Here is a 26,952-nt window from a genome sequence, read left to right on the forward strand (position 1 = left end):
CCACAGTTTTTGGAGGAACCACAGGCTGGTTCTCCACAATCACAGCCTGGTTATCCATAATCACAGGCTGGTTCTCCATAATCACTGGCTGCTTCTCCACAATCACAGGCTGGTTCTCCACAATCAAGGCTGGTTATCCAAAATCACAGCCTGGTTCTCCAAATCACAGGCTTTTTCTCCCAAATCACAGGCTGCTTCTCCACAATCACAGGCTGGTTATCCAAAATCACAGGCTGCTCCACAATCACAGGCTGCTTCTCCAAAATCACAGGCTGCTTCTCACAATCACAGGCTGCTTCTCCACAATCACAGGCTGGTTCCCAAAATCACAGGCTTTTCTCCAAATCACAGGCTGCTTCTCCACAATCACAGGCTGGTTATCCAAAATCACAGGCTGCTTCTCCACAATCATAGGCTGCTTCTCCAAAATCACAGGCTGCTTCTCCACAATCACAGGCTGCTTCTCCAAAATCACAGGCTGCTTCTCCACAATCACAGGCTGGTTATCCAAAATCACAGGCTGCTTCTCCACAGTCACAGCCTGGTTCTCCAAAATCACTGGCTGGTTCTCCAAAATCACTGCCTGGTTTTCCACAACCACAGGCTGTGGTTCCTCAAGAGGCTGTGGAGGAACCACAGCCTGTGGATTCCTCATTTCTTTGTCTTCCTCAATTGCAATACATTATTCAATCTTCTAACACAGCCTGTGATACTGTTATAGCCTGATGAATCCACAGGCTGTAAGTCCCAAATTTCCAGGTCTTCTCTAGTAGCTGGATTTCATTCTCCAAGTCTTCTATTTCTTTGTCCAGCTTTTCCAATTCTCTTCTTTCAAAAGAAATTGAGAGTAATTAGATATTTCACAAAAGGAACCAGTGACGTCATCCATTTTTGTGAAACAATCCGTTGTTTTCAAAAGTGATCTGAATTGTCGAGCTCTTTACTGACTAAATGTGTCTTTCTGGAACCAAAATTAAAGATTTCAGTGTTGTGATGTCATAGTGAAAAGCGTGATGTCACAATCTGATGTCACAGCTTCAGTAGAACAAATGGCAAACTCATCAAGTTTGAATGAAAACAATCTGCGTGTTTTTTATTTTAATTTTTTTACTTTATTTCAATCAAATAACATGAGCATACATACAAAGGTTAAATCAATGTCAAATATTAAAAATATAATAAAAACAAAGAATAATTGCAGATATTGAGGGTGTTGATGTGAAAGTCTAGAAAGACAAAATTTAAATAAATATATTGTATATACATTGGTATAATATAATGATTTGTACTTATTCAGTTAGGTTTTCATAACATGTCAAAAATGTATTCAAATACATATGAAGATTGTATATTATAGCAAAAAGAATATAAAGGAAAACAAAAGAAAAAGATAAGGGATCTTCTTATGAGAAGTCAATTCTTGATTGAGTTGAAAAGCTTTTGTTACTCCAGGTGAATTGGAGTCAGTAAGATGACGATGTCTCCAAATACCTACTAAAGTTGCTATGTTGTGTTTTGTCATTTGTATTTGTTGTAGCGTCCGGTTGAATGGATGGTCTCAAACTGATGGTTCACAATGTTTTATTGAATGCCTTTTTATGTGAACACACCATAAGAGCTACAAAACATACAAATACAATACATTAATAACTCAAACAGTGTTGTTTTCACATTTTACTTTAACATATTAATCCTTTTCTTACATTCTGTCATTAAACCTTCTGTCATGAAATAAAGCGCAATATATTAACTGTTAACGGTTAATTAACGAATATTAGTGCCGTATAATAGTAAAATACAACCGTCACCCAATAGCAAACAACACGTTTTACAGTAAAAACTAAACATATATTTACATATTAAAAAACTCTCACCTTGTTCCATCAACCAAGCGCCAACCTACTGACTGTATATACCCTAATCTGAACCACTCCTTCATTAGCTTTACTCCGACCTGAGCGCTCTCTCTTTCTGCGCGATGACAGCAGTTAATTGTCAGTTAATTGTCTAACGTTGGCGTCACACCAACCACTCTTCCGTTTCAAATCCTTTCAAAATAAAAGCATAAATTCTTATGTTAACAAATACTCGTTTTTAAATGAGGAAACACAAATACTAATAAGGTCATTTACATTTGTGCTTTCAATTTGCTGAAGTGGTTTGCCACCTCAGGGCTGCCGTAAAGTTTGTTCTCCGCCATGCCGTCAAAATGCTGCAGTAGCCAGTTCATCACATCATAAGTGGGCAGTGTGGCAGAAGGAATTTGCCTGAAAAACATGCTCAATTTGTGTGTTGCATTATCTCACATCTCCAGCTTCTACTGGAGGCAGAGGCATCAAGACCTTTTCCACAAACTAATAATTTCTACAGTGCGGAATTTTGAGAAAAATGATTTGGAAACCCTTCAACTTGCCCGCTCATGGTTAGCACATTTGGATCTCTGTATCTCCATATGAGGAGTGCCTAACTTAGCTTAACTGATTGAGCCATCTCTGCCGCTTGGTTGAGGTATGATATGCTAAAGAAATCCACTACAGGCATTTTCTTTAAATAGTATTCTTCTTCTTCCCTCTCCAACCAGGAAGTCAGAAACACAAAAAATCTGTCACAAATATTGACTGGTTGTGGTAAAACTTTGAAAGGCAGAATAGTTTTCTGGCATATGATAGTGTTATAGACCTTACTAAAACAGAAATTATGTTACTTCATACCACCTAAAAAAGCTAAATTATGAGGTTTAATAATTTTTTCAAAATATGGTTGACCAAAACGGTTGATTTGTCACTTGATGGTAAATGTAGCAAATCAAGGTAATTTAGTTAACTTTTTTTTTTTTTTGCTATAAAATCAGTCATTTCATTTATTGGTGTAAATAGGAACAATAAGTGTTATTACAATGTTATACACTAAGAATAATTATAACATCATCCATCCAATCCATTTTCTGGCCACCCTTCTCCCTAACGGGGTCGGGAGGTGCTGGTGCCTATCTCCAGCTGCGTTCCAGGCGAGAGGCGGGTTCACCTGGACAGGTCGCCAGTCTGTCGCAGGGCAACACAGAGACAAACAGGAGAAACAACCATGCACACACACATTCACACCTAAGGAGAGTTGGAAAGCCCAATCAACCTGACAGTCATGTTTTTGGACTGTGGGAGGAAGCCGGAGATAACCGGAGAGAAACCCAGCATGCACAGGGAGAACATGCAAACTCCGTGCAGAAAGACCCCGGGCCGGGAATCGAACCCAGGACCTTCTTGCTGTAAACATCATCTTACAAAATAATTTCTGTAATAATTTCTTCCTTTGGGAGCAAAAGTGGTGTCAACACTCTGCAAAACGATAAAAGAGCCCAGATGCTTGTTGTCTTTTGTGACAACTTCTTCACAAGTTTCGACTTGGTTAGTACCTGCACATTGCCCTTGGCGTCAAGTGCATCGGCACCGTATGACCGAACTGCACTGGTGGAGCTCCATTCATGACAAAGTCCTGATTCAAAGGGGGCGTGCGGCCTGTGATTTTAGGGCTGCTGAAGGGGTTCTTCCAGTGAAGTAGTTGGATAACAAATGGGTCAACTTGCTTAGTAAAGCTATGGGATCATGCCCTTTCAACAGTGAAAACACTGAAAAATGTTGCACTTTAGTACAGATACAATCAAGATGGGAAAACTAAAAAGGCAATATTTCCTTGTTCGATGAATGTTTTCCTGGTTGAAGTTAAAACCAGTGTTGTGTAGCATTTGACAAACATAAACTGTATCCAATCCCCAGATTTTGTTGTTGTTAATTTCTTTATAAATTTGCATTTTGTTTTGATTTATCTACTGTACTAGGTATTTTTATTACATCATGTACTTAAACCTTTAAGTGACATCTCAACCGTTTGGTAGAGATCAACATTTTAAAAACCACAGGGTCTGTTGAAAAAAAAATTGATTGTGTTTATGAGTCACCCATGGGTAAAAGAAATGCAAAGAAAATTTTTTTTACAGGTTTTTTTCTTGGTGTGGTTGTTAAAGGGAAGGAAACATGAAAAAGTGTAAAAAGTGGAGCACTATGAATGTCTTATTGTGGCTCCTGACACCAATGCACTCCCAGTCTGCATGCAGAGTCATGTTAAAACACATGAGCCAAAAACATGTCCTTCTGTTGTAAAAAAAAACAACCCAGTCTCTTCTGTTGCTGAACCACAACGTGGTTTGTTTGTATTTTATCGATTCTTTATGGTTATAAGATCATTTCTGTTTCTACAAACGAAAAACAAACCGAGGCTTGATCACACAAATACTGTTGCGCTGGAAGCATGGTTGCTCTACTTTCTAATATAACCATTTCGAAACAACAAAACATCTTTAAAACATTGCACTGAAATTATAATCTGAACTTGTTTTAATGCACAGTTGACACAGCTGACATGCTATACAATTTGTTCTCACTGCTGAGCCGTCACACAGTAGCTTCACTTTTTTTTGCAAACCAGCTTGAGTAAAACATTGTGCTTGGAAACCAAGAGTCAGTATTTCAGACATTCACATTCAGCAATGAAAACAGTTTAAATCTCCAATACAATTAAGAGCTGCAGAAACAGGCTGCCACTGTGCAGCATCCAGAAACCTCTATGTGTTTTTTGTGTTTCGATTTTTATTTGATAGACTGACACAAAAGCATTTTATTTAATTTAATATTTCAAAAATAGGAACCTGGAATGTTTGGCTTTCATTTGATACAAACTTGTGAAACCAATTCTATCTATCTATCTATCTATCTATCTATCTATCTATCTATCTATCTATCTATCTATCTATCTATCTATCTATCTGTCTGTCTGTCTGTCTGTCTGTCTGTCTGTCTGTCTGTCTGTCTGTCTGTCTGTCTGTCTGTCTGTCTGTCTGTCTGTCTGTCTGTCTGTCTGTCTGTCTATCTATCTATCTATCTATCTATCTATCTATCTATCTATCTATCTATCTATCTATCTATCTATCTATCTATCTATCTATCTATCTCTGCTCCAGAGATGTCTATATATATATATATATATATATATATATATATATATATATATATATATATATATATATATATATATATATATATATATATATATATATATATATTTATTTTTTTTTTTTAATTGCCACAGTAATTCCATGTAACAATAGTTTGGTTAAAATGAGTTAGGCCCAAAACACAAGCAGTTCTAAAGTCCAGCTTTTTCCTCTGAGTTCTGCCATAGTTAGAACTACAGTGATGCGTTTTTGTAGACCTAAATCAGCTGGACCTGCTGTGTTCTGTTGCAATGGTATGGATCCTCTGCCAGCTGTGAGTCAGACAGGGGGAGACATAATTCTATCAGTCTGAGGCAGCCATTTCCACTAAAATAGGCATGAGCCAGAAAGGAATCTTAAGAATTAGCTAATACCTCATTTAAGGTAAAAGGCTAAAGCTAATGCTCTGCCTTTATTTTGAAATTTTCATTAAACTTCATTTTAAATGTCCAAAATAATCCAAAGTGTAACAGTGGTTTTGTTAATAATAATAATAATACATTTATTTATTTTTTATTTTACGGGAAGAATAATAAACAACATGTAATATTAAAACATAGTTTAGGCATCACAGAGCTTTTTATGTACAGTCTATATTTCTAATTTCACAGTAACCATTTTCACGTGTGAAACTACTGTTGTCCGTTTCTTAGCAACCTTCCAAGACACGGCTAATCAAGCAAAGACATTCCCCTCTCTTTGCACACGCGCACAGACGAGTTCGATTTATCTGCTTTCCTTCCTGTTTTTAGCTTTGCCTGACTCTGTGTTGCACCTGCTGTTAAACTGCCTCCCATGCTAGCGTTAGCTAGCCGCATCCTGGTGTCCTGGTGTCCTGTATCCCTCCCTATCATGGTCCTTGTCACAACTCGACCTCATTGACAGTCAACACGGACTGTGACCGCTGAAGACAATGGGGCTGCCGCAGAGCTCCCTCCTGTCGGACGGTGGAAGTAACAGTGGCTATCACATTCACGGAGTACGTTGTTGTAGTGCAAGGTTATATATATCATTACGGCAACAGTTAGTTGCTAATGGGTTTACAGTTCAGTTTAACATTAAGAACGTTCTGAATATGATTAATTGGATTGCAATTTATGCGGTATTTGTCTTGAAAAGCTGTAGGTGTTTCTTTAAGTTTGTTGTTGGCACCCGCCGCCCAGCACTATCATGATGATGAGGTGGCGTTTGGCACCAATCCAAAGCTGTTATTTTACCCTGATATAATTTCAGTGTTTTCCGTGCCAACTTCCGAGAAAATGCCCTGGCATAAATAATAAAGTAAGCCAAAGGGGGAAACAGCCGAGAAACGCAAGCTACGTGTTTGTCTCTATAAGCAAATACTTTTTATTTTTATTTATTTATTTTTTTTCTGACGCATGCAATACCTAAAACAGACACAAGAGGGCGACAAATGAGTTGTTTTTCCTTACAGGTTCAAGAAGACTCGCCTGCTCTGAAGGCTGGTCTGGAGCCTTTCTTTGACTTCATTCTCTCCATAGGGAACACCAGGCTTGTGAGTAAATGTCATATTATATTATTTTATTATATGTGTGATGCGGAATGAAGATTATTTTGAAACACAGATGGGTGATTGTATACAGCCTCCTGGAGTAAATTTATTGTGAAACCACAATGATACATATTTTGTGAGTAACTTCATCGACCAGACTTTCACATCAGCAGACTAAAATCTTTGTCCTGTTCTTTGCAGATAGCTGAGAGTTATTGAGATTGGATAGAGAGCATCAATGAACATCATCTTTAGAGCTAACTTCAAAGCTAAGCTGAACAAATTACACTGTAGTTCTGAATGTTTTAGTATTATTGAATGGCTGGAACCTCCAACTCAGTCTTAAACATTTTACTTTCCAACAGGTTTTCTTTGAGAATTGGCCTATCCCTTAACTCATCAGTAACTACATAACTTATTGAGAAATGTAACATTCGTATTATATATAAATTGAGTCCAGTTTTTCTTTGTATATAACCTGTAACTTTTTACCTTTATCACTAATTTAGGTTGTGCCTTTGTTTCCCCCAGAATAAGGAGAGTGACTTGCTAAGAGATCTACTTAAGGCCAATGTGGAGAAGGCAGTCAGGCTTGAAGTGTACAACTCCAAAACCCAGCGGGTGAGGGAGCTGGAGGTGACACCCAGTAACATGTGGGGTGGTCAGGGTTTGCTGGGCGCCAGCGTTCGCTTCTGCAGCTTTGAAGGAGTCAACGAGAATATGTGGCATGTGTTGGTAGGTCGGGGCTACTCCTCGTTTTTGAGATTTGTTTTCAACTCTGGCCGTCCCGTGAACGTTACAAAGACAAAAGCATTTTGTTTAAAATGATTTGATTCATAGAATCTCTTTTTCCTTTCAGGATGTGGAGGAGAATTCCCCTGCAGCACTCGCTGGCCTTATTGCACATGACGACTTTATTGTCGGGGCTGACCAAGTGTTACAAGATGTAGGTTTTTATCTGTTCTGCTTAAAAAAAAGAGAGAAAAAAAAAACACCAAAACTAAAAAAATGAAGAAAAAAACTCAAGTTGCACAATTGTTTTTTATGTATCTATACAGTCTGAAGATTTCTTCTCCTTAATTGAAGCCAATGAGGGGAAGCCTTTGAAGCTGTTGGTTTATAACACGCAAACCGAACAGTGCAGGGAAATTGTTGTGACCCCTAATGGAGCCTGGGGAGGAGAGGGAAGGTGGGTGATCAGCTTTTTGATTGATATTATAAATTAATCAGATTTGTACCAATTAAGAATGTTTGGTGACTAATAGAACTCTTCTGTATTGAAACAACCTAAAGAAAAAAACAATATATATATATATTGAAGTCTTTGTTTCTGTTATTTAATGATTATTTTCCACTTCCAGTTAATGAAAATGCAACATTCAAGATTAGCCAGATTCATATTTTATTATTCCATTGAAAGAAAAACAAGCCTTGTTGAAATGCATATTTATTGAACATAAATGTATAAGTATATAAAGGCAAAGAGAAAAAAAAAGGTTTTTTATTGCTGTGTGCTCCTAGTTCTTATCTCTTACAGTAAGAATAAATAGTTTTGTTAATGTAAAATGCAGTCTAAATACATATTTTTGAATAGATGTGAATATATCTTGGCTGGGCTTTCTTATACATTGACTTTTCTTTTACATTTCTTTTCCATTCATTTCAGCTTAGGCTGTGGGATTGGCTACGGCTATCTGCACAGAATCCCGTCTCATCCAGTTCACCCAAATGTCCAGAACAGAAATGTTCCTCAACCAGCAGATACAAGCAGCGGAGAAGTGGAGACTTCATCTGGTCAGAGTGAGGTACAGGTTGTTCTCATCTGTTATCGCGTTGTTCTCCATTTGATGTGACTTTTAACGTCTGCGTTTCTGTCTTCTCAGGTGTCTTTAGTGTGTGAAAATAGCCCAACTAATGAAGCAGGTTTAACTGAAACTGAAGGAGTTATGCTTGATTTGAGCACAATCTCACTTCCACAGGAGTCTGCAGACATTGGTAGCTATCTTCCCTAGAAAAAGTATTATAATCTGTTACATTTTTTCCAGAGATAAACTGATAGGACAATCTGGGCGAGTAATGATATTTGACTGCTGTTATGGCCGATAACTGATATGTATCAATATTACATATCTACATATCCACTTTCGACATCGCAAAAGTGACCATATTGCATTTCTGCTTTGGGTTAAACACCCACAATCATGTTCTGCATCACTATCACTGTCATGTGACCAAACAAATACCACATGGCCAACTCCCTACCGTCCCACACTTGAAATAGATATTGCAAATATAACATTAGCCATTAATACCAGCTAGTAAATATAATTAAAAAATGAAATTATTCTTCATTCTAGTTGTGATCTGTCTAACAAATCCCAGCTAGAATGTATTTAAATGAAAAATGCACTTGGAATAGCTGAACAGGTGGGAGAGAGAACGCTGGATGGTGGACTTACTTGTGAGGGAAATTTGTTGCACTGGATTTTATTTAAGATAGTTTTTTTATTGAAAATCTTTTTTTTTTTTCACACTTTCCAATTACACATGTGATAGACTTTGTGTTGGTCTACCACATGAAACCTCTATAAAATATATTGCAGTAGGTCGTTTTAACATGACATAATGTAGCAAATAATTTTTCTTCCAAACCTTTACGTTCACAACTAGAAATGCTGATCAAGTCAATATTTTCTGTACTTTCACACCTAATAATTTGCTTTTGCATTGCGCTCCTCACAGATGCCTCCGTCTCTCCTGGATCCGTAATCTCAGATTTATCCGAAGTTGTTTCCACCAATGATGAATGCCACAGCTCTGTGGTTGCTAATTATGGAGATGTCACGCGTGACCGATGTAGCTTGGGTAAGCACTTCACTCGCAATAACATTGTGCCACTAGATGGAGCAATTACATGTTTCTCATTCTGTCTTGGTTGAAAAAAAGAAAACTATGAACTCATTTTAAGCAGCTTCCAGCTCTCAAGTCATTAAATACTTTGGTATAGGTGCATTATTTTCTATTCTTGCACAAAAAATAAACATAACATTTACATTAAGTGTAAGGATTCCTGATTACTAATATTTTTACTTAGTCTTTCTCAACAGATGGCCAAAAGTTGATGTTTTAGTTGATGTACTAAACTATTTTGACAGTTTGACTACATATATGCTTATCCTTTCTAGATGATTCCATGTTTGACCAAAAGCTTTTATCTCAAGAGAGGAAGGAAGAAGAAGACCCTCATCAAGCACTGCAAGAGAGTGTTGCAAATCTTAGCGGCCGTCCCAGAGAGGATGCAGAGGATGCTGCTACCCTCAACGACTCCTCAGAGAGCATGGGGATCATCCCAGAGGTGCAGAATCCTAACCCGGAAGCTTTCAGCTCAGGCCATCTCTCAGAGCAGGAGATGACTGAGCTTGATACATCAGGCAGTTAAATATCTGCAGCAGCAAAGAGAATGGTGCAGAAAGAGGATTAGGAGCACACGGTGGTGGAAAAATGCAACTTTTTTCTTTTTATTTATTTTAAACTCTTATCACTGGAACTGTTTTTAAGTTGAAAAGCCTTTTATTTCTACCAGTGCCACTGTTGCATGCTGAATTGCACATTAAAATAAGAGAAAAAGATTGTATCGACTGTTAAAAATTACAGAGACGGTAAAGCATCGTGAATGTACTTAACTTTGTTTCAAGATTTCACTAAATGAAGCCTTAGTTGAGTTGTTGCAAAAAAGCTGATTTGTATGCATAAGAAGAAGGCCAGGATTTTTAATTTTGGCATTGTGGAATGCAGGTTTTATTTTTTCATTAGGGAGGAGCAAGTGTAAAAATTAGTTGTTTTTTTTTTATTCTCAGGCATTTACGGTTTGGTACTTTCTGCCTTGAAGTGCTTACATCAAAGTTTTGATTGGTGTAAATGAGTGAAACGTGGGATACTGCTCCTGTTTTCCTGGAGGTTTTTATGTCAAATTATGTTTCAAGCTTTATTTATATTAAAAAATAATAATTAAAACATTGGAAGTGGTTGCATTATTGTACAGCAGGTTCATTTTTATTTATTTTTTACAGAAGGTTAAGAACTAATGATTCATGCAAAAACATAATTCTTAATTTAAGAAGATTGGGAGAAGTTGGTGAACAAGCACTGCAATGTATGCCCAAAAGAACTGAAAACTCTTCCGTTCATTAGGTGAAGTTAGCAGGAAGTTAACTTTAATTATGTCAGCTTATGCACTGTTTATAATCAAAAACCTGCTGTAGAGTTAATACGTGTATGTTTAGCCTGTCTGCCAGATTTCTTGTATCTACATGGACTCAGCAGAAGCAGCCTGCTTTGTGTTGCAGAAATAGAACTAAAAGCAAGATGTGTAAACAAAGGCTGAGTTTTAAAAAAAATTCCCTTCAAACTTTAGTTATAATTTTCACAATTCAGATTTTGAACAGAGGCTTGAGATTATGCTTCTCGACAGCAGGGGTCAGCAAACGCCTCCCGATTGATTCCATTTTCCTTCACTGCAGCTTGAAAACTGATGACATATCAACACGCGTTTTCATGTCATGAATGGAGTAGCACTTTGAATATGATGTTCAGGTTAGTTCTGCAGAATAAAGGAATCTGTTTGTTAAATCAAGTGTTTGGATAGCTGAAGATCATAATCTAGTGTTGATTATTTTATTTGGTCGGTTCTCGGTTGCAGAAGTGAGAGATCTCAAAAACAACAAACAACCACACATTTGTGCAGAAGTCTGCAACCACACAGCACTGTCTTTACCATTAACAGTGTCCCTTAAAACTTTTTTCAAAGTCTCAACAAAATAGAACCAAATTTTGGTTGCATGAGCTGAAAAATCATCAAGTTGAGAAGCTACACTAAAGCAGATGGGGGATGTTCCTCAATTATTTACCATGGAGATCTTCAGTTGAGAAGGAGGTAGAGGGGGATGGGCATCATGGTAGATGGATTTATCTCTCCTCCAGTGATGGAGCAGCATTCTCAGGGAGACAAACCTGTGAGTCTTCTGGATCTTTAAAACAGATTATAGTTCTTGTGTGAAGAACTGCCTTTCAATCTGTCTGAAGACTCAACTTCAGTGTTGAGATGTTTGAAGATTAACTCCTTAAACTTACCAAATCAACCTGTTTTCAGTCCAGAGTTCAGTTGTGTTTTCATACAGCTGATTGAATACGTCTGCTTAGAAGCATCTGTTCAAAGCAAAAAACCAGCATCTGTGTGCCAGGAGAAACAGGGAGGAGGGATCTGCAAAAAGGAGGCCACAACTGGAGGAGCACGTCTTCCCTTCATTTGCTCTCCCTTTTTTTTTCAGTCAGAGGACAGTGTGACGCAGCTGAACCCACACGTCAGCTTGGTTTTATCTCAGCCCTTTGTGAGGCTCGGCTCACAGGCACCAGCGTTCAGCATCGCGCTGCAGCATGACAAATCGTGAAAAGGAATATCTACTGGGGGGGCGAACAGAGTTGGTGCTGAAACACAGGATAACTGCAGCTGAAGTCCTGCATCCAGCAGCTCGATTTACATTCGGCGTTAATTAAATCTCTACTGGCACGTTTGAATGTTTGTCTAGCAATTTGTGTATATGCAGTTTATAAACCTGCAAAAACTGTCAAAAATTGTGTTTTTATCCATATGTGAGGGAACAAATTTCCCCACACTTCCAGATTTCTTTTTTCTGTTTCTATCACCTCCCCACCCTCATCACAGACACTCTGACAAGATGGAAGCTTTATTTGGAAGTGCTGAAAGTTACATTTACATACAAGATTCACACATTATGCACAACAAAGGGAATAATCTGAGTAAGTGCCTGTCTGCATCAGACTGCAATGTACAGACCATAATTAGATTCATTCATGTACAAGGTCTGTCGCTGTGAGGGGTCCTCAATTCATCTGGAGGTTGTTTGCATATCGTACAGTTGATTCCAAAGGACAGCGTTTTTGCTATGATTGTAGAGAAGCTTTGGATTCACTCCCATTGAGCAAATCTGAGCTCTCCTCAGATTTACCCTTTGGCCATAACTTCACACATTCCTAAAGCATTTGAAATATGAATGCATTTTTGAGACTGGCTGTCGAGACTTCATTTTCTGAGCTACAAGGACCCTGAAAACAGGATATCAAAAGTACAACACAGACTCACATGAGGGTCATTTGTAAAGTCTCACAACAGTGACTGAGAGCATTTGGACAGACTTCGTAAAATGTCCAACATATAGTAGCTTCCATGTCCTCTGATGTTGCAATGTGTCTGTATGTACAGCTCAAGATGCTGATGGTAGGATCACCCAGTTATATGACTACCCCACCCACTACAGTTGTTACTGTAATAGAAAGCCACCCAAACTGTGTAGAGTGCAGTTAAGCTGTGGTATAGAGATGCTTGTGAGAAAGGGACAATGCAATACTTTCTGTATAACGGCGTATGTCTAATATAGCTTTACAAAGCGACACCATTCGACAAACACAGGGTCATTGCAAACACAGCTTTTGTTATGCTGACAATTAATCGTCAATATCAAAACAGGATGCTCAGTAACTCCAACATAGAAAAGTTCTGATCACGATTCAGTTATGTTGGGAAAATCCCAAGAATCCAAAAACAGTCACTCAACTTTGGAAGCAGTGGCTCATGAGCAATAATAGCATCTAGTTCTGATTCATTGCAGAAGAGTTTGAATTGGCCTAGTCAAAGATGGAATGAATGTTTTATGGCAGTTGTTGCTATCAATGACAATGTTTCACATAGAGCTAGATTCACTAAATGAATTAATTGATTAATTAATGAATTAACTGAGAATATCTTTTTTGCATTTACGTATTCTGATGTTTATGATGTGAAGCAGGGAAGTGTGACAAGAACGCAGCAACATGTGAGAGATCCTGACAGGAACACGTCTTTTTTTACAAGGGACTGTAGTTTGATTGTATATATTTTGCATGGATAGATAGTGTAACTTATCTCCTCTGGTGTAACTAGTAGGTAGTGTAACTAAGATTAAATTAAACGTCAAACAATTGCAAAAACCTTTAACAGCAACAATGTCAAATCACACGTCACTTATTTGGAATAAATTAGCAAAATTCTGACATTTCTCTCTTTACAGCTATGTAAATTGTACAACAGAGTAGTAATCTTGTCTAATTTACTGTATTTTCCTCCAGAGAAGATAGCAAGAGATAAATCAGACAGTCGCTGTCAGTGGGAATGTTCAGTAAAGCCTGCTTCTCTCGTTGCCACTCAGCTGGGGTGAGGAGCCAGCCCCAGAAGGCAGCAGACAGTGTTCTGCTGTCAGAATGTCCCTGCTGATGTCAAGTCCAGGCCCATCTGCTGCTGTGGCTGCCTGTCAACCTGCAGAAAAAAAAAAAACAACCTTCACCGCATGTGTCATATCTCACTCTTGCTCTCGGGGCTCGCTTCAGTCCAGAGCAGTCCAAATCCTGGCAGTCAGAAATTGATTCATTTTAAAATCCACTGTAGGTTTTGCTTCTTCACTTTGCACCGAAGACGACTCCGTAAGAGAATTTAGATGATTGTGAAAACAAAACCAGGAAAACTAACTTGAATACAATTAAATCTCAAGCTGTTTCAGTCTAGTAAAGTCCAAACTTGTTTTTTTTTTTTCAACTGAAGTAGTCTGAGTATTGAGGAAAAAAAAAAGTTATGCTTTGGCTAGAAGAAGCAGCAAATGAGGCAGACACATAAAGGTCTGGCTCATCCTCCCATGGTGAACGCGAGTAGATGGAGAAGCATGACTCGGCACCCTTCCTGCTGTTTGTGACATAGTTGGTGTGACATGCCCACCACAACCCAGTCTGGGTTCGGACCGTGTAGGGGTGCTGTCTCTGAGAGTTATCTTTGTTTGACGGTTAACCACAACCCTTAAAGGAAAGGCATGCTCGGTCATGGCTTTCTTCAGTCAAAATATACAAAAAAGGTACATGCATGAGTGAGATACAGCATGGCTTTCTCTGACAGACAGCTTACCTAATGCAAACTGTTCTCTCTGGAAAATAACCTACATCAGTTTTATCTATTTTTCATTTTTTTACAATGAACACATTTTATCTTGCTTTTATGCAGATGCTGTTCAGAGACAGTTGGTGCCCCATCACCTCCCAAAGCCACTTGAACAAACACAGTCACCGCTGAAGCTGTGTGCTTAGTGAGCAGCCAGGACAGGAGGTGAGGCTTGTTCTATATGGAAAGACGAGGTTTGTTCTGTGACGTCAAAGATTTGGCTGTGTGATTTATTTATGAACTCTGCGTCACAGCATAGAGCATGTGGGGGCAAAGTAAGGCAGTCGCTTTGAACGGAGGGAGTTAAAAACAAAGAGATTGGTTTGGTAATATGATTATCCACAGCACATAGAAAATGCCATGTAAAATGTCTCAAAAATAACGATTTAATCTTTTATTGACTTCAAAAGCTAAATTTAAAGTCTGATTGAAATGTTTTGTAAAATATGCTGCTTTAAGGGGGTTTAAAAACATTAACAAGCTGATCAAATATAAAGAGAAAAGCTAGATTTTACAAGCTTCATATTCCAGGGAGGGCTGTAAGATGTTGACAAAGTTAAGCCTTCATGTCAAATAAATCGACTTCAATTTTGTGTAAAAACCTATGGATGATGTTGCACAGCCTACATCTGAAACATTTACTCCCGTAGCAATCTCTGCTCTGAAAACAACCTGCCATTTGTTTTGTGCTGACATAAAAATCCCTCTGCATCTGTGTGATTGATTGCCTGCTCAGAAAAACAGCTCCAGCTTTTAGCTTCCAGTTGCAGCTCTGGTTCTGCCCTGTGTTCAAAAACAGACGACAGCTTGATTCTGACAACGCGGACATCACACGGCTTTCTTACCATGTCGGTAAATCACTGATCAACGTCATAAGAGTAGAGAGAGCGTGTGTATGTGTGTAAGTGTGTTTTGTCCCTGCAGGTTATAGCTGTCGCAGTATGGCGAGGGGTGCAGAACGCCGGCTTTTTGGAAGCATGTTTAATGCCAGAATGAAAGGGTGATTAAGAGTACGCGGGGGTGCATTCGGATAAATAAAATGCAGAATTACGCTAAGGTTTTATCAGAGGTGTGCAGATGGGAGAGAAAAAAAATACCCATCTGCCTCCTCTGTTGAAAATTGTTTTGATTTAAAGATTAGATTTACAGAATTGTTACAGGGGCTCAGTGTGCACACTGAGAGTGTAATCAGGTTGATGCCGGGTGGGAATTTAGGTGAAAACAACCAGATTGCACATAAGAGAGACTCTAAAACTCATGGCCAAAATAAGTGGAGCTCTGTGGAAACCTGTTAGACCAAAGCAACACTGACATCCTCCTTAGCATATTCTTGTTCTGCAATTTTTAATCATATTGTTTTGGAGACTGGTGTGTATTGTTTTATTTATTTTTTTGTTTTGTTTTGTTTGTTTTATTTTGTTCCTACCATACTTAAATCAAACAGACATTTGCAATGTTGATCAAACCAGTGTCGGAGGACGTTTTTAGACCAGCCATTTAAAATAGCAGCTCACTACTAAAAGCTTCTGCTGCTTCCCTACATTATGATGCTGCCACTACCACTTGTCACTGCTCCAGTGTTGGTTGTTCGATGTTCGTTTTCCTCCACATTTAGGATTTTACATCATCATTCTTGCTGTGTCACCTGCATGGTTTCCGTTTTTTTCCATTACCCGTCTGTAAGTTTAGGTGGACAGCAAAGTCGTTGTGCTGTTTTGCCGTACTCTTTCCATTTTTATGATTTCTTATATTGAGCAGGGCCTTGTGAAATGTGTCCATGGTCTTCATGTGGCCGTTTTGTTTGCTAACGTTCTCTAATAAACCTTTGCAGCCTTCACAGATCATTACATTACACACATGTGGACACTGTTTACTGAGCAAAGCTTTGAAAGGCATTTGGCAGCTGGATTCTATTAAGGGGTATCAGAGCAAAGTGGGGTAGATATCTAAGCATGACACAGTTTTCAAATATCTGCTGAACATTTCAAAAACCAAGTATCAGATTCCTTCCATGTCAAGACTGCATGCTTCTCTGTGTTGATCTAACACTCAAAATCCCCCCTGAATCCATTGGAGTGTGTGACTGTATTGCAAAAAGGTCGCAGGCACTGCAGTAAACCTCTCTGTTGATCTGGCAGGCGTGAGTCATTCTGCTGGTCGTGCACTGTCACAAAATGGTGGAAATGGGTAAGTGCTACTTTTGCTATTTGCACTTTGACTCAAGTTCATGCTTGAAAGTCTGAGAGTGAGACAAGTACTTTCCATTTACTGAACAGTGAAGACTCTCAAATTATCTATTCTTTTAACTAAAAGTCAAAAGGACTTATAATCAGCATTAAATACATTTAGTGTGTAATGAGACAAGACACATTCAATATTTTAGTGCTATTTAACTTATAAGGAGGGACTGTTAAATACTTAAAATTAAATTAAAACTGATGTAATCAATTAAAACCCATACTAGTCAGTCTGCAGAGCTGTCACACAGTTGGCTACTGCTAAGTAGCTTTATGAATAGGTGTGAATAGTTTAGATTTTTCCTAACAAAGCCAGCCAAGCTCACTTATTGGTGTCAGGACAAAACAAACACACAAAGTGACAACTGTGTTTACCTACCAACCCGCAAACAGGGTCTGACAGGTGGGTTTGTCTTCCTGCCAATACCCGTGTCTCCACTTACAGTGATAGACGGGGATCAGGTGAGTCAGAGAGAGCTGGACTGTCTCTTGTCTGGTACTGAGTCATCAGCAGATGACCCATTGTCAATACCAAAACAATATGATTTGAAGGGGAATATTGAGCATCATCATGTGTGGGTGGCTGAGCGTTTCTTTCTTTCTTTTTTTTTTTTTTAAGGCGCTGATGGCAACTTTCCACTGTGATCATCCAGAGTCGTCTGACTGCACAGCTGCGAGTTTTTGCAGCTCTTCATCTCTGTTTGCAGATACACGAGTCACACAGACGTGAGGAAGTCACTGAAAGGAGCGTCTGATTTAAGCTGCTTCCCTCTTGGAGACCTAATGTTCCCTTCATGTTCCATATGGAGAGCTTTTGTAGCAGCAGCAGTAAAAAGGTTAACTAATTCTTCTGCTTTATGTTAATCTTTCCCTGTCATGTAAATTAGCTTTCAAGTATTCAGATGGGAGATGAGGAAATGTGTTGACATATTAGAAGAGCAGCTTTCCCCAGTATTCCACCTTTACATTCTTAAAAAAAAAAAAATGGTTAGACACTAAGCTATAATTAATTTCATTGTCTGTGTCCCTATGGCAACTGAAAATTGCCACGCAGGACGTAATTACAGGGTTCTGATTTGTGTCTAAAAATTCATGAAAAGTTAACCGAATGTTTTTCTGCACATCATCCCCCTTATTTTCCTTTCATGAGCCACAGCTTTAAGGACCACAGCATTTCCAAACACTGTTAGAGGAGCAGAGCAGCACCTGTTCATTTTTAAAACATATGATTTGATTTGATCTTTTGCTGCAGGTGCAGTGTAATTTAGCTTGTTGGGTGGGTGGGAATTTAACATTGTGCTCAGAAGTTAGCCAGCCGCGAGCTGCTGATTGTTGCATTGAGTCACGTCGTGACATTTAAAGCAACATGCAATTACAGTTAATGATGTGAGAGCAAATATCATGTTTCCAGCTCAGAAATTATATCCATATGGCATGTGACGGTTGGTGGCGTTCAAGATTAAGTAGCTAGAGTATAAAGGTAGGATCATTCACAGTAATAATAATAATAATAATAATTATTATTATTATTTTTAAAAGACAGACAACAATGTTTTTAGTAGTAAATGGCACTGGGTGCAAAGCACAATTTAAGCACACTGTGCCTGTTTAATGTCTGATTTAGTCCCACCATTTATTAGTTTTAGTCTTTAAAGCATTTTAGGAATCACTAACTTAACTGCATGAACAAGTTACTCTATTGTTTCAGATGTCTGGATACAATAATCTGATATATGTGATATTTCTCATCATATCTATGTAGATGACATCTGTCTTGTAAAATGCACCAGCTGGAGAAGATGTCCACCTTGTGTTTGTCTCAGGTCACTGACTGGGTCTTTTGGTTATAAACACAAATAACTCAAACTCAAATAACTCAAACTAAACTCAATCTACCAGTCCTCTTCGTTTTTTTTTTTATCATCATAACACAACAACTGTCTTGGACCTGTGATATTTGTACAAGTTCAAGCAATCTACTGTGCAGAAGAGACAAATATAAGTTTCTAAATATACGGTATTTCATGTTTCCTCAGAGGACTCAACTGGAGGTACTACGCATCCTATTGTCTTGAGGTCGAAATCTACAAAAAAAGAGCTACCTCTTGTTAATTGCTCCCCGACGGTTTTGTCTTCTGTGATAACGTCGCTCTGAGGCTGCTGCCAGGAGCTGTTATCGTCATCTGCTCCTCAGCACAAGCAGAGGAGGCTTTTATCTTGCCTGTTGATTTAATGACACGATGACTGAGGAACAGATCACGTATGCAAACATGAGCAGCAGAGGGAGGGAATCCATAGCTAATAAAAATCTAAATGCAAACAGTTATTTACATTTTATAACCCTTATCTTTCTTGCACAATGATTAAACTCAGCAGAAAACTGAAAACACACTGAAATGGCAAATCTTGTGACTTTGCAGTCATGAAACCACATAAGACTGTCGTTGCACTAATAGAATTAAATAAAGGTTTTTTTGGATTTTGAAAACAGCATCCAGAATGCAACCAGAGGAACCTGTAGATAAGCTGCTTAACGTTAAGCTTCAATTCTCTGCAGGAAAGCGTATGAGTCAACAGCATTATTTTTTGTAACGATTTTCTGCATTTATTTTTCTGTGCAAAATCCAACAAAGATCTGCATCAGGGATTAAAAAGGTGATGTACTGTCTCAAAGCCGAAGCCAGTGTGCTCTTAGATAGTTGCACCTCGCATGCAGCACCTCGCAAAAGAACATCTTGCACTTCTTGCACTTTCATGTATTTCATTGGATTTTTTTATTTGAACGTAACACAAAATAACACATGCTTGAAAAACGAAGAGGACGTGATACGTAGTTTTTGAATGAAGCCACATATCATACACATTAAACAACATTTCAGATTATTCATCATTAGATATGAATTTATTCAGCAGAAAGGCAGCTGCTTTTACCACGGCGGGTACCTTGAACGCACCATCACCTTCGCGAAACATGGTGGTTGCAGCATCATGCTGTGAAAATGCTTTTTGTCAGTAGGTGCAGGGAGACCAGTTAGATCATGATGTGAAGATAGATGGTTAATTCAGCTTCTAGAAGAAGAACCAAAAACACAGCTAAATGTGTGGTTGAGAGGTTAAGATGGAAGCATTTTTATGAGCTGGTGTGTCTCAAAATGGATCAAATTCAAAGTGAGAATCTTGAAAGTTGATGATTAGAGATGCACTCAATCAAATCTGATGAACTTAGCTATTTTCACAGAACAGGAGACAATAACAATTTCTACAAGTGCAAAGTTGATGGAGATATACCCAGGGGACATCGGCGTTGTGATTATAGCAAAAAGTGGTTTTAAAAAATGCATATTTGGGGGACTAATTTTCATTCATAAACAAATTCTCGTTTTTCTCACGTCTACTAATTGTGTGTCTAAAAGCCTAATTAAGTACATCTAAGCTTAAAGTTGTAATTTGAAAAAATTTAAAGGTTTAAGTGTCAGATTATATTAAAGAGTGATTGATGGATCAACATCTAATTTTAACACTCGGTGTAAAGTCCTGATACGTAAATGTTCACTGCAGCATTTTACTGTGCTGTAAATAGTCTCAAATATACAACCTGCTCACCTTTACTTTAATCTGTACCAGATACTAAAAATGACTAAATGTCGGGCTTATTTGTTCCTGCGGTTGTTAAATCTGTGTTTCTGACATGTGGTTTTATGACGTTTACTGCCAGTCTCGCAGAAAACACTTCATAAGCCTCCAATGACGGCCGATGCGAGCAGAGAGGCTGCAGAAAAACAGTAAAGCTTCAGGCTGTAAAACTAAATCAATGACATTTGAGCTGGAAAACAATGGACCATAAAGCAGAAGGCAGCAGTTTGACATCACCGGCACCAATACTTTGCCACACTGAAGTCTTAATAAGTGCTTTCAAACACTGAGCATTTAAATATTCTCCATAATTCCCTTGGATTTGCAGCAGTTTCTGCAGTTTTAGCCGACATTCAATAGAGGATGAAATTATACATTCAATCTGGTGTTGAATTCCCGGGACACGTCTGCTGCTTTCCTGCAGCCCCTGGGGTCAGTGATAACTACACATGGGTGCTACCTGACCCATCTAGCGACGTCACCATGTGACTCATGCCTTATTTTGTCGTGACTGTCTGTTCTCCTCTCAAGCCCCTCCTCTCAGTCTCTCCCACATTTGTCCCAAATGCTCTCTTGAACGCACCAGCACAATTTGGTACAAATACAACTCTACCTCATCGTGTTTTCTGTCATTGTTTGTCTTTGAGTACAAAAAACGGGCAAATGTTTATAATACAATAAGAAAGTTGACATTCTTAGAGGGATATGTTGAGTTCTGGGTGAAAGCATGATCAAGCAGCATGACCCAATTACTTGTAGCAGGGCTTGTTCTATCCTGGGCTTTAATTTTGCATTTGCAAAAATGAAATCCTAGAAATAGAATATTCCACACTTCATAATGTTATGCTCTCTGCAGATAGTGGCAGAACAGCACATGTGCTGCTCTGCTGACAGCTGCTCCACTCTCATAAAACGACGTTCTCCGGGCCAGGCCCTCATGGAGAAGAGCGAATGTGCGAACAAGAGGAAGAGAGTTGCAGAGCCGAGCAGTTGGTGGGGTGTGGATCTGTCTCGTTTTAACATGTGCTAAGGACTCTGCTTGAAACCAAGAGGAGGAGCTGCAGAAATGAGGGCAGGGAGTCCTTCCAGCAGCTCCTGAAAATGCTTTTGTAAAAGAAAAATAAATATCTCCTGCTGTTCAAGAGTCCTCCATAATAATTTTGAAGGGAATTAGCAAATAAATTCATCTAATCTCCCCACAGATGGCAAATACTGCTACAATCGTTCAGTCAGTGACCCTAAATTTTGTTAGTTGTCACTTGTTTTTCTTAGATTTCTTTATATAAAGTCCAGCAGATTCTGTCAATCACAATTATATTCTTTTTATCATCAGAATATTTTTAGATCCAAATGTTGTGGGCAAGAATAGTTGCCACTCATTACAATACAGTCTCTGAGGCTTACATTGACACAATATCAATTCAATCCAATTCAAAAATATTTTATCCCAAAGAGAAATGAAACTTTGTTGCAACTCACATCATCAACTCATATTGATGCTGTGGGCATCCTGTAGCAGTCAGTCTTGCAACAAATCCGAAGATGCCTCTGACTGATGACGTTTGCTAGATGACAGACGTTATGTCTACAATGACATACTAACAGCTACATTTCTGTCCATCACATATGATATTCCACAGCAACATATCCAAATGACACCACAAATTGTTAGCATCAAAATTCTGGAACTAGAATGTGCCATTCCAATGGACCCAATAACCCCAGAAAGACACATAAAGAAGGAACTGCAGGTGCCATGGTACATTAAATATAGCAGCTTCATATGCTTTATTCAATGCAAGTAAAGTCTCAACTCTTGGGGAATGTCCTCACCTGCTTTCATATCCAGAGTCTGTTTCTCAGGTTCTTTCAGACTGAAGTGATAGGATTCACTCAAATCAACTTTTAAAGTTTTGACATGTATCATCAGTTGAATCTGGATCTGAACTCTGAGGAAGTTTTTATACCACAAGAAGATCCTTTGACTGATATCACTCTATCGTATCTTTGTTTTTTTGCTTCTTTGTCTTTTCTTTTATTTTCTTTTTCAATTTTTATCGCTGAGTTTTCTAGTTACACAGCGTCAGCAAGCCTCCCTCTGTAATTTCTGCTTCCTTGCTCCATATGAGATTACCCATCTCCTCCTGCTCCATCTGTTCACTCAAAGACAGCGCATGGGGTCACTTTGTACACCACTGCTGACTCGCTCCATCTGGTAACGAGCCCGCAAAAGGCTAATGCCCACCGGGAGAGACAGGGCGGTCAGTAAGAGGAGCAGGATCTGTATTCGGCGAGTTTGATGAGGAATTTTGTCTGGCTCCCGATGCAGAGGCGTCGGAATGATGATAAACTGCACCCTGGTGCCCAATGGCTATAAAAAAGTAGTAACATGGCATAACGTGAGCAAGTCTTGTCTGTTTTAGAATGATGTTTTAAAATCTATTTTAGAATGATGTTTTAAAATTTTTTGAGAAATCTTCAGTTCGGAAGGAATTTAAACACAAGGAGAAGGTGGTGTTGAGACACTTATATTTTTAGCCTCATTATAAGGTGCTGTCAGAAATGCCTGAGAATAGCAAACTGAAACATTCTTGTGGCAGATTTATAAAAAGTCTTGCTATTGTGGAGGGTTTTTTTTTTTGTTGTTTTGTTTTTTTACAGTTTTTAAAAATAAACATCATTTACATTCCTGAATTCATGACCAAACCTGCTGATTGAATTGCATCCATGCTCAGAGCCTCAGAAATCTGACTCAGCAGTAGCATCTGCGGAAGCTGTGGTTTAGCCTGCTGCTAGCCTCAGCTTCACGGAGTTGATGTTACGAGTTCATCCCCTGCGGGAGTGACATTTGCTTTCTAAAGTGACTGTATTTAGCTCGCATTGTCCGGATCCTTCACCTTTTCAGCACGTACACGTCAGCTCAGTGGTGGCTTTTATGTCATGGCAACAGTGTTTGTGAATCTAAAGCCAACAGGTTCGGCCAGGGCTTTTAAATCAATACCCCGTGGGACCAGGCAACAAGCGCTGTTTGGGAAAAAAAAAAGTGCTCCTTTCAACTAAACTCAGACCCAAACAGCCCGGAACTAAAACACTGAGGGATCATCAGGAGATGGTATAATTGAGCAGCTGGACAGAAAACATCTGTAATTAGTAGTGAGGAAAAAACAGAATATTACAGCTATGACTTGTTTTTTTTTTCCCCGACAGAAGAGACTGAAACAGCAGTGGCTCTTGATCAATTAACTAAACCTATTAATTTGGTTGATCTCCTGTCATCCAGGAAGGTTTGTTCTGTGACTGACACATATGAACACACTGGCAGTGATAAAATAGAAGCTAAAAGTTATTGTGTAATTGAAAATACTCAGGAAGCTGTGTTTTTAGCAGGAGACCATGAGGTGATCTGTGATCTCAGAGTCCCTCTTTACATGTTTTCACTACTATTTAATGCACATCTATTACATAAATCCACAATGACGTGCATTAAAGTTTGTGTATTTATAGAAACAAAATTCAGGTGGGTGAATACTTTTGTTTGATGGTTTAGTTTGGTTAGGCTATAAATTTTTTCTCACAAGTGAATACATTGAACTTATATATGATTTTGACATTCAAAGCACTTTACACTAGAGTCACATTCACCTATTCGCACACACATGTATACACCGATATGCAAATCGGTTGACAGTGTGGGGTCAAGTGCCTTGCCCAGGGGCACGCTGACATGTACCAGGAGGAATTAAACCTACAACCTTCTGATAACAAGACGACTACTCTAGCTACAGAGCCACAATCGCTCTGCATATTGGAAGCTTTACCTCCAATCCAAAAATGTTTTATTCTTTCTTTGTTTTAATAAAGATAATATGTAATAACAGCAGGAGTGCATACAATGATAAATGGCACAGTTTTTTATTCAGTATATTTAACATGAAGTTTCCAGTCAAGCCGTTATCCACCATAATAAATCACCTTCACATCCGACCTTCTTTGCTCCCCCTGTTCCAGACAGCACCGCTTTGCAGCAGATGGTGATTAATTTCCTATCAAATAAAGTATCATGCTGCTTTAACAATCTAACTTTGGTTTACACTGTTATTACTGTCTCATGTCTCAGCACCAGTACAACAGTTTGGGGAAAGAAAATCATCACAAGGCATCTATTATGCCCTCATGTTGCTGTCAGGCCACAATGAATGTGGCATAAATGATGAAGATGATCAATAACTCAATTCTGAACAGCTTCTGATTTAAAGCACAAATGACTTTGAAGGACACATTTATTCTCAGGAGCTGAAGTCAATTTGATTTCAATCTGTCTTTGTTTGAGTCTGATTGCATTCAAGGCCTCGACTGTTGCCTTGAATGCAATAGGAAATAGGAATAATCACAATTTCCTATTTCATTCTCCAGGAATTGTTTTCTTAAGAATTATCATTTTAATTTCTATAATTTTTGGTGAATTTCTTTGAACATTTTCTTTGCAAAAAATTGGCAAAAGGGGGAAATGTCTCCTCTATGACATAGACAAACATTAAAAGCCATACTTTAATGTTTCTTTTTCCTAATAGTGTTCAGACATTAGACATTAAATCTGTTCCTAATTATGAGGAAGTACAGAACAAGATGCAACATGCAGTGTGAAGTGTTCCTGTAAAATGTGCCTGCATATCATTCACATCCTTTTTTTCTTCAAGTAGAAACCAAATCAAAGTTTGTTAGATTGACATGATGAAAGGCACCAAAACTGATTTAATCATCTCCTAGAGACATAACACGCTTTACTGTTTTTAAAATTAAAGATTTGCCATCTGTTGTTTAAAATGTCAGATTAGGAGGCATCAAGTTTATTTTTCTAGCTTTTTTGTTTTGCCTGTCTCAGGTTTGCATTTCTAGTTTGTGCCGTCACATCTCAGTATTTGCAGGGTTTTAATAAAACGCTGTGATCAGTGTTCTGAGTCTGCTCACAGCCAGAGTGGTGTCAGAAGCATTACGCACAAAGTTGGTCTGTAGCAGAAGTCAGAAAGGGAACAGGAATGGGTCAGTCAGGACCAGAACTGGACATGTCCTGATCTCACTCTAATATAAGGTCAACATTAATGTGAGGTTAAGTAGAGGATGAGATTAGTGATGAGTACAGATTAAGTTCCTCTAATGGGAGTCTTTGACATTCATGCCCCATAAATACCATCTTTAGACATATATTAGACTAAGTTCTCAAAATTACCACTTTTACCACTCTTTGATTTTGCCCTCTATCATGTGCAGAAAGAGTGAAAAGCTCTGACCTCTTCCTCACAGCCTTGTCTCATCTAATTTTGATTTACTTATTACTTTCCATTAAAAGACTGCCAAGACTGAGAGGAAACTTCATTACAGTTGCTATTATAGAAAGGCTTAATCAGATTTAAAGGAGCTCCATTATTATCTTCGATGTCTAAATTTTACGCCTACACAATCTATTTATTGGGTCCACTGCACTGCAGCTTTATTGTTGTGTCTGTTGTCCCTCAGTATAACACATGAATAGCCTCTCTTTGGGGCTCAGATGCTGCGATGATTACTCACTCATGTGCTTGAGTGGACAGACGAACGTCCATCCGTGATGAAATTCGAAAATGTCTCATCCACTTAAGTGTTCTCTTATGATATTTTTACAGCTTCCGGTTTGTCCAGCCCACACACAGCAGCTAATGGCGCAGCTGTCATTTCGGTCCTCAGAGAAAAAGTGAAACGTTTCAGCTCCTGTCTCTCAAAGTAAATAAAAGAGATGAGACATAGCTCAGTTGATAGACAAATTATACTTTTATCATCTGCTATTGTGTCAGAGTGTGTACACTGATTCATGTTGCTGGGGATGTGCAGCGTCTTCAAGCTTCTTGACATTGTTCAGCCTCTAAAGACTTTCATTGGGAATGTATATGACAGACCAACATAATGTAGTAAATAAATAGAACTGGAAGGAAAAAAGATACATTTTTAGCTTCTTTTTTTTTTTTTATGCATTGTGTTCATTTGTTATTTTTGCTATTACAAGTGTTTCTTTATTGTGTTCTTTTCAGCTTTGGCCAAAGCTGCAATTTTGCAATTGCAGCTTACCCAAATTGCTCTTTTTTAACAGTGATTTGATAACTTCTGTTTAAAGTGGTTTCTTGATCATGACAGTGAACTCACTCTTCTCCAACAGCATTCATAATCACCGACCTCAATCTATCAGAGTGCCATTAAGAGTGTGGGAACAAGAGATTCTCACCATGGATGTACAACTGACAAACCTGCAACTTTGTAAAGCCATCATGTCAATATGGAGTAGGAATGTTTCTGACACTTTGTTGAGTCCATGTCATGAAGGATTATGGCAGCCCTGATAGAAAGAAGGGAGTCCTATACCCTGGGATAGCAGGGTGCACACTGCATTTGTTCTAACACAGCTTGTAATGCAGCATTGAAATTTTAATAAAACTTCTGACACCATTAATAAGCTTAA

The 26,952-nt window shown here is 38.5% G+C and overlaps 1 protein-coding gene across 1 annotated transcript; it reads left to right on the top strand.

The window, feature by feature from the left end:
• Nucleotides 1-5,769: 5,769 nt before the first annotated feature.
• Nucleotides 5,770-10,596, top strand: LOC129364505 (Golgi reassembly-stacking protein 1-like). The gene is made up of 9 exons (XM_055037164.1): nucleotides 5,770-6,023; nucleotides 6,480-6,560; nucleotides 7,089-7,292; nucleotides 7,417-7,503; nucleotides 7,616-7,746; nucleotides 8,224-8,362; nucleotides 8,441-8,552; nucleotides 9,300-9,422; nucleotides 9,743-10,596. The coding sequence occupies exons 1-9, from the start codon at nucleotides 5,958-5,960 to the stop codon at nucleotides 9,994-9,996; spliced, it is 1,197 nt and encodes a 398-aa protein (XP_054893139.1). The 5' UTR covers nucleotides 5,770-5,957; the 3' UTR covers nucleotides 9,997-10,596.
• Nucleotides 10,597-26,952: the final 16,356 nt, after the last annotated feature.

This window comes from Poeciliopsis prolifica, unplaced genomic scaffold, assembly GCF_027474105.1.
Source record: "Poeciliopsis prolifica strain line A6 unplaced genomic scaffold, Auburn_PproV2 SCAFFOLD012, whole genome shotgun sequence".
NCBI lineage: Eukaryota > Metazoa > Chordata > Actinopteri > Cyprinodontiformes > Poeciliidae > Poeciliopsis > Poeciliopsis prolifica.

What these genes read in the sequence shown, in the direction of transcription:
- LOC129364505 (XM_055037164.1), top strand. Translation starts at nt 5,958, where the DNA reads ATGGGGCTGCCGCAGAGCTCCCTCCTGTCGGACGGTGGAAGTAACAGT. An exon ending in GTGGCTATCACATTCACGGA is followed by an intron (nt 6,024 to 6,479) that starts GTACGTTGTTGT and finishes TTTTCCTTACAG; the next exon opens with GTTCAAGAAGACTCGCCTGC. An exon ending in CCATAGGGAACACCAGGCTT is followed by an intron (nt 6,561 to 7,088) that starts GTGAGTAAATGT and finishes TGTTTCCCCCAG; the next exon opens with AATAAGGAGAGTGACTTGCT.